The 8,220-nt window shown below is 38.2% G+C and overlaps 1 protein-coding gene across 1 annotated transcript; it reads left to right on the top strand.

Moving 5' to 3' along the window:
- The first annotated feature begins 567 nt into the window (after positions 1 to 567).
- LOC115926416 lies at positions 568 to 7,994 on the top strand. The gene is made up of 7 exons (XM_030991108.1): positions 568 to 814; positions 1,501 to 1,595; positions 3,335 to 3,578; positions 4,839 to 4,952; positions 5,251 to 5,324; positions 7,626 to 7,893; positions 7,954 to 7,994. Exons 1-7 carry the CDS (start codon positions 712 to 714, stop codon positions 7,992 to 7,994), a joined length of 939 nt encoding a protein of 312 aa, XP_030846968.1. The 5' UTR covers positions 568 to 711.
- Positions 7,995 to 8,220: the final 226 nt, after the last annotated feature.

Here is an 8,220-nt window from a genome sequence, read left to right as displayed (position 1 = left end):
CTTGCCCAGGCGCGTACGCAGGGGGGTGGGGGGGGGGGGGGGGTTGGGGTTAAACCCCCCTTGAGTTTTTTTCATGTGTATGTTTTGTGTATTTGTTTTGTGAAACCCGCCCCCCCCCCCTTTTGAATGTTTTTTTTTTTTTTTTTTTTTTATAAAAAAAATAAAATAAATACAAATAAAAAAAATGATGCCAATGGCTGACCTAAAAAAAGGGTCCGCTTACCACCCCCTCCCCCCCCCCCAACTGAGCGACTTTTCCGGCTGGCTGAGTCGTTGCGATTTTTGTTTGGGGGACTCCAAAAAAAAAAAAAAAGTGTCCGCTTACCCCCCCCCCCCCGATTTTCAAATTTTCGGGAGCAAGCCCGATTTTAAAATCCCCCCTTCGAAAAAATCCTGCGTACGCCACTGCCCTTGCCCTTTCACATTGGATGTCCAGCTAGCCTGTTCTGCGCTATAGCTCAGCTCAGTTTATAAATGAAAATGGTTCCGGAGAAAAACTCACATAATACACAGCCCACTCGTTCTAACCAGGGTCACCCCTGGGAGGGGCTTTAAGTGGTATAAATACCGAAGCCAATCCGCTCCTCAGACATTCGAAGTCAGCGCGCACTCATCTTCTCATCAAAGATTGCAGAAGGTCTTTTACAGAGCTTCACTTCCAAAGTAATTGTTAAAACAATTCTCCCAGCTTCTATCAACTCACTTTTCAAGATGAAGCCGTTCTTTGTAATCACTCTAGTTCTATTTTCATGTCTGTGTCTTGTTGGAGTCACCCAAGCCGTTGCTGTTTCAAAGGAAGGTACGCAAGAGGAAGGTGAGTTTTCCGGGCAGGTTTTATTTATGTTATATATCATTATGCTACTTATCACTGTAAACAAACTTTGATGTCTTGTACACAATTGCCAAAATGGGGTAGATATCCTCTTAAATAACAACATCATTGAGGTTTATTTTGAAAAGTGTTAAGGGGATTTTATTTCCCAACCAACGTCATCTTGGCAAGAAATAATAAACTTGATTTAATCGATAACTTTGATCCACAAGAGCATTGTTTGGTGAACCATTTCAAATCTGTCTGTATCAGTTTCGATTGGCTAATCGCAAGTTTCTAGTTTAAGCAAGAGACATAATATTATTGATAATCATAATAAGTTCTTGAACAAAATATCTTCTAGTCAGCTGCTTGTATTGTTGATATAGTTGATACTAAGTTACTCATTCTGATTCTACGTAAATGTAAACTTACGTAATTATTATAATTTTCGTTGATACTTTTTCTTCCTTGTTTTATCTGTTATAAGGAATACGGTTGAACTAATAATACATGTATGATAAAGATGATAACATTTACAATATTGTACGAAGTACAAGGTAAACAAGATCTGGGTCAAAATGTTCCAAAAAAATAATCACTTTCTCCCTAAAATGGAAATATGTTATTACCAGAAATTGTTTTTATTCTCTCGCTCTCTCTCTCTCTCTCTCTCTTCTCGCATGTAGCTTTTGACCCTGAAAACATTCTAGATTCAGGCAAACTGATCCAAACAGAAGAGGATAAAATCTCCGAAATTAGAAACCAAGTATTGTTCCTTCAGGTATGTACACGTATTGAAAATTATACACATTTGCATTCCAAATAACTTGTATGAAAACCCACTAAAGTAAGGCCACATGTGAAACGCGCACATACGCAAAAGCGGGGGGGGGGGGGGGGGGGGGGAGGGGGAGGGGTTAACACCCCGATCGCCAATGTTCCCTGTTGGACACGAGGTGTCATTCGATTGTGCAAGTACCCCAACTAAACAATCATGTGAATGCAATGAGTATAGCGAATTCAATACGATGTGTTTACTGTTAATTTTGCATTAATGGCCATGAAGTGCACTCCAAAAATAGTTTGATTTTAATACCGTAGATGCAGAAAAACAAAAGAAACAGAGGACACAAACATTGGGTAAAATCGGATAACTAATATGGAAGTTGTGTTCCTTTTTTTAAAGTATGACCAACTATGAAACTTAAAAAATCACTACACTAAATGCCAATTTGGTTATTAGTTTGTGACGTCATTGCCACTATTCATCGATTGCTTTATATATTTTTATCCCATTAATGTCCCTTTTTATCCCCCAAAACTTGATTTGCCCATGCCTTTACCCAGGTTATATAATTTGTATCACATTGCGTACATGGCATTTCACAAATTATTTTACGAACTTTAAAGTATTTATACTATTTTCTGAATATTCATAATCATTGGTTTTTGTATAAATAGTTCATTTCACGATTTAACTAAAACAAGATTACTCTATATTATTGCATCTACACAAAAACATATTATTATCAATATAACTTGGTTGCTGGTGGGTGGAACTAAGATTTTTAGGGGAAAAATTGGAAATTTATATCATCAATATAAAGAAATCAATTGGTAAATAGTGAGGCAATGACGTCACGGACTCATGAGTGAGTTGCCAATTTATCTTGTGATTTTCAAAGTTTTTCATGTCATTAAAATTAATAACTTTCTTATTAGTTATCCGATTTTGCTCAAACTTATTTTGATTATTTTGGCCGATTTTTCTGCTTGTATTGAAATTAAGTTATTTTTGGAGTGAACTTGCCCTTAAAGTAGTTCCCACCTCATATGGCACCTAAACGATGCACGCCAGTCGCTACCCGTAGTCCGACCGTGTCTTAATGTTTTGGTCCTAAGTCAGTCGAGTTAGTCCACTAATTCCTTAAACATCAAGGATCAACCTTTTACACATTTGAAACGTGTCACATTTCAAAATGGAAATGGAAAATCAATTTCGTCAAAGAATGAATATCTCAATTTCGTTTCACGACTCAATGGATGAGAATCTAAGTTTGCATGATAATTATAATGCATTATGATTTCAAGTGGGACATCTCTCTCTTTCGATTCGTAAAAGAATGTTTAATCTTATATCATTTTTAACAGATTTTAGGGATTATTTTTTACAAATATTGTAATCTTATAATTCACTTTTAGACCACATTTTAGAAATCGTCTTTTTATATATTGATTACAATCTTCAAAATCTACTAGTTCTACTCGAAGGCGGTCAGAAGGCGGTCGAGTAGTATTAGTAGATTTATGAACGTGTTTTGTGCCAAAAATGCCAATGGTCTACCGGCCACATGTCGTAGGGTTGGAAGGAATGTTTCACCGGCAAACAATTTCATATCAGTTTTGAAGAGTACCTTCATTGCTCTCCCTTAATAACAGAAAATGATATCAAGGGTATGTATCAGTAATTTTCTTTTAACAATTTCTTTTAACAATTTTAACAACTAAAAAATCATGTAGGAATCCGTTGCTGAGATCACCCGTTCCTTCTCAACTCTCGAACTCGTCGCGAAGAATCCATCAATGATGGCAAAGATTCACATTGCTGACTCTCCCGAGACCGAGCTTGAGCTAGGAGAACCTGAAAAGATACGACGTCGAAGGCACGTCGACTCGCAATCGACATCGTTCTCATCATCTGGTGCCGAGCAGATTAGCCTAGGTCAGAACCAATCCGGACCATACTCATGGCCAATGTATTCTGGTAAGAGCACCAGGGCCCTATTGCATCAAACTTGCAATCCTTAACAGATGCTAACATTCTATGACAAATTTCCTCTCGGTCAATCAAATGCCAATATTTCAGTGTAGATATTAAAGTGGGACTGCACTACTTGTAACTACTTGCGCCTTCTTTATATAGCCAACAATGCCTTGTATGTAAGCGGTACCCGTTGATCCCCATGGTCCCCTTTTTCATATGTTAATTCAGAGCTGATTTGATGAGATAACCACCTGCCAGTGAACACCCAGGAAGGTCTAATCCCTCCTGGCTAAACTAGTGCAGATGGGCTTCAATAGTTATTGTAACTAGTTATTGATAACATTCTTATGAAACAGACACGATGCAGATATTTCTTGATTTCTCTAATGTCCATCGCACACGAAGGCCTACCTATGAAGAAAATTAGTGCGTGCACCAGGAAGTCAAGTGTTCATAAAATTGCACGAATTACCTTTCGAATGATGGTACTCTCACCAGCCATGTCAAAAAAGAACTATAGACCCCGCAAGTTGCTTGCGTATATAATTCTATATACTTCAGCAAATAATGTATCGTTTGCAATGGGCATTGGACACCTTATAGGCCTTGAGGCGCATTATTACCAAGTATGTAGCAATCAGGAAATCGACCTCAAAATGTCCAAAATCAAATCGGAAACAGGGCAATACTGGTAAACTGGTAAACTGTACGTCATGAAAGACGTTAAAATACGGGCGTTGCTGCTTCCTTGTTTGGCGTTCAACAATAAAGGATAGAGCAACGCCGATCTAGCGCTGCTCAGTGGCTGCCGGGCTCATGCACGATCAATTGGGCAAAAAGAATATCCTTTTTCGGTTTAACTTAATAAAATTTGGAGTGGACTTTAAAAGATTATTATTATTATCATTATTATTATCTTTAAAGCTAACAGATGCGTTATCTAGAAGAAAAGAGAAAAATAGAGAGCCCTGAATGCACAAATAAATTCCAGAGCTATAAGTCATGTTGTTTGACCACGTTAGGCCATTCAAAGTCCGAAAATAGGAGACATAAAATATTCGAAACTTAAAGATCTATGCGTCACCTAGAACATATAAGAAATTATCAATGGAACATGTGACGTATAGGCCTTTATCATCCAGGTTGAGAATAACCTACAGAGAGAGCTACTTTGCTTGAAATATAATCTTATACAGGCAGAAGTGTTTAAGATCTGATCATTAAACTTGACAAGAAATAACTATGATGTTTCTTCTTTAGGTCAATGTTTCTTGTGTCCTGCTGGTGTTCCTGGACAAAGAGGTCCCTCAGGCCCACAGGGGGTTGCCGGAAGGGACGGCAGAGACAGACGGGATGCACCGACAGATTCCCAAGGTAGGCCTATAATGACATCAATCTGACTCGATATGGCACGACCGCAGAGGTTGTAGAACATTTATAATTGTGACATTGTAATAATTCAAGCCGGAGAATGCAGGGTTAGCGAAATGAAATTAAAGTTTGGAAAACACTTCGGATACTGTAACTTCTGTGTCCTTTCTGGCCAATTACACAATGAAGAGATACCAGAAACCTTTATTAGAAAATATAATATGAGGTCGCATAACCTAAGATTACAAACTTCTAGAATAAAAATTAATGAAACTTCTGAATTAAATGTTTGAAATTTTAGCTCGAGAAACATCTACTTCACCCAGCGACGAAACAAACCCAACTGAATCCGGAGGTAGTGCGGTAGTGCCTCCAGTAGGCAGTGGCGTACCTACGGGGGGGGCAGGGGGGGCAGTCTGCCCCCCCTGACGAGTGACAAGCAACAAAAACCAACACAAAGTCATCATCACCATGGCTGAAAGGTCTGATTGACAGGCAAAAAAATGAAAATACATATAAAAACGGTAATCACTAAGTCTATCACAAGCAAACACCAAATTGACGGAGGGGAGGGGGGGGGGGAGGGGTTGCATCATTTTGCATAAACTATATACTTCAGGCTTCATACGTAGTACGCCAGCACGAGATCGTCGATTGCTAGTACATCGACCTGCTTACAGACGCCTATGAATGTTATGAGCACGGGGCCTAGGCTAGGCTGCGCCGCCCCTCCCCCGGTCAGGCGCGGCGCGCTAGGGTTCGTAGGCCGGCCGCTGGCCTGCCACGTGTATTCTAGCGCATTATAGCGCCACCACGAGCCAGCGCCATGGCATGCTGATTTGTCCAACGATCTTAAGTAGATCTGAAATGGCACCAAAGAAAGTCAAAAAGGTAAGCATGATCATTCATTTTTTAATATCAGGGTATTTTTAATCAAGATTTTGTAGATAACATAAACCTAATGAAAACGTACAGCTGAGTATGTCGGCTGTCGGGTGATGTAGGCTTAACTCTTTGATGGGACGGGACCTCCTTAGGAGCATCTCGGGGCCCCGGGCGGGTACGGGTACGGGTAGAGGCGTTGCCCGAGCTAGGTCATGCAGATGCTGATATTTGTGACAGTAGACTCTAATCATTTTAGTCTAGCTTGCATACATTAATGTAATGTTCTGGTTTAACAAAGACTGGGTGACACAAGACCTAATTAGGACATGGTTATATCCGAAATCATGTGGATGAATGCCAGCCCTTCTACTTTTTCAGCCTCTAAGATTCGACAACTAATAGTCGTTATTTTCCCACTTAAAGACTTTTTCAAGCCCACTTTTTTTTTAGGGAAGTTCTAAATTAGCATCGTCTTTCAAATGCCGTTGGAAACTTGGAATTTAACCTTTTCATTTTGTGGGCCTGCAAATTGGACATAGTACCTTTAAATAGTAAGGTGACTCTGCTAACAAAATCATAAGATAAGGACAACTTTTCAGTTTGATTTCAGATCATGAAAGGAAGAATAGTGAAATCCATTAATTGTTTTTTTTTTATACAGGGCTTGGCCACCTTGAAATCAAAACATCGTGATTTTGACTGCAACTTATCGAGTGCAAAACGTTGCAAATTGAGGGTGTCAGGAGGTAAGATTTTTATTTCCTTGCACATCTAACTTCTAAGTTGAAACATGAATAGGCCTACTATTACTTTAAATTACAGTAATAATATGCTGTATGTGGGTGAGTGTGTGTATGTGTGACACAAAAGTGTTGAGCATCTCAGTTAAACGTTTTCTGGTTAAAGATAGAGGCCATGCATGGATGGAGTCAAAACTGGTTTAGGTCTTGGTCTGTGTCACATGTACAAAGTCTGTAAAAGACTTTTTTTTTATCCTGATGCCTTGTGAGTCACATAGTGACTCAAATCTGCTGGCCTCGACTCCATCACTGATAAAGGCATGCATTATTTTGAATTTCTGTAAATAGAACCAATGCAAATATGTAATATTTTTTCAAATCTTTAATCCAATATTACAGGCAGTCATCATGGTCGGCTCATATCAAATGCAGCCAAATGTGGTTTACGGATAAGGCGAGAAGTTCCTGGTGATGGGAATTGCTTCTTCCATGTGCTCTTAGACCAGTTACAAAGGGTTGGCATCAAATGTCAAGCAAACCAAAAAGAACTTAGAGAGGAGATATGTGAACACATGGAAAACAGTGTGAGTTTAATATAAATTTATCTTCAATTAGCTTCTGTTTTTTTAATTTTTTATTCAAGTACATGTATGTGATCAAGTAAAGGTGGAATAATGAATTTACAACCCAATTATATTAATAATAAAGTATCCAGAAAGTAAATACCATTGTAATTCAAGAGTTCTATTTGTTGATGGTGATGGAAATGTGACTCAGAAGTCAGAAATAAGCATTTTATTTTTAATTTTTACAATTTCAAATAAGGTTTGTACATTCTTTTCATATTTTTCTTTCAAAACTGAAAAACAAAAATAAAACAACACAAAACGAAAAACATGTAAATGTGTTAAAATGTAGAATAATACACAACAGATAGTTTGTCCAGGACAAGTTCAGTGAATGGTTTTGTATACCTTTTTGCAGGCAAATTAAAATATCCACAAAAATATCTGTATCATATGTTTTGCTCGTTTGTGTATGTTTCACTTAGGCTTCTAAAGACATGGCAGTGATGGCACACATAGTGACTCCTGATTATATTCAGGAAATGAGGAAGGATGGGACGTGGGGAGGAGAACCTGAAATCATTGCATGTGCCAACAAGTATAGAGTGAACATCAATGTAATAACAAGCGCAGAAGGAAGCACCGAAGCAGGGTTTATAATGCACAAGTACAAGGCAACAGGAGAAGAGGCAAATGCTGAACTGATGACGTTGTATTTTGGACATGTGTTTGAACAACACTATGTAAGCCTAGGTAAGAACTATCAATAATCCAATATGACTTTAACCCTTAATTATACCTTATGAGATTTAGCATACCACTTTCAGAGGATAGCATTCTCTGCTCTCTCCTAAGCATGTCTAGGACAGAAACTGTTCTCATATTCACAGCTTAGATATAAATTTGGTTGTGTCTTCAAAAACAAAAACAAAACAAAAAAATCCCTTGATTGTTTAAGATGATATTGATGCAGAATTGATTTCATGCATGTACTGGCCTATTGATAAAATGGAAGGCCAAAGGTTCTTGAATATAAATTGGCATTTTTCTTCTATCAGAAAGTAAAGTTGCAGAAGATTT

The sequence above is a fragment of the Strongylocentrotus purpuratus genome, unplaced genomic scaffold, assembly GCF_000002235.5.
Source record: "Strongylocentrotus purpuratus isolate Spur 01 unplaced genomic scaffold, Spur_5.0 spur5_scaffold_2, whole genome shotgun sequence".
Taxonomy (NCBI): Eukaryota; Metazoa; Echinodermata; class Echinoidea; order Camarodonta; family Strongylocentrotidae; genus Strongylocentrotus; species Strongylocentrotus purpuratus.
Note: the sequence above shows the minus strand (reverse complement) of the source record. Positions and strands in the feature narration are given on the sequence as shown.

Coding starts and splice junctions, on each gene's coding strand:
- LOC115926416 (XM_030991108.1), top strand. CDS start 712: ATGAAGCCGTTCTTTGTAATCACTCTAGTTCTATTTTCATGTCTGTGT. Junction 3,579..4,838: donor CTCATGGCCAATGTATTCTG/GTAAGAGCACCA, acceptor TTTCTTCTTTAG/GTCAATGTTTCTTGTGTCCT. Junction 4,953..5,250: donor TGCACCGACAGATTCCCAAG/GTAGGCCTATAA, acceptor TTGAAATTTTAG/CTCGAGAAACATCTACTTCA.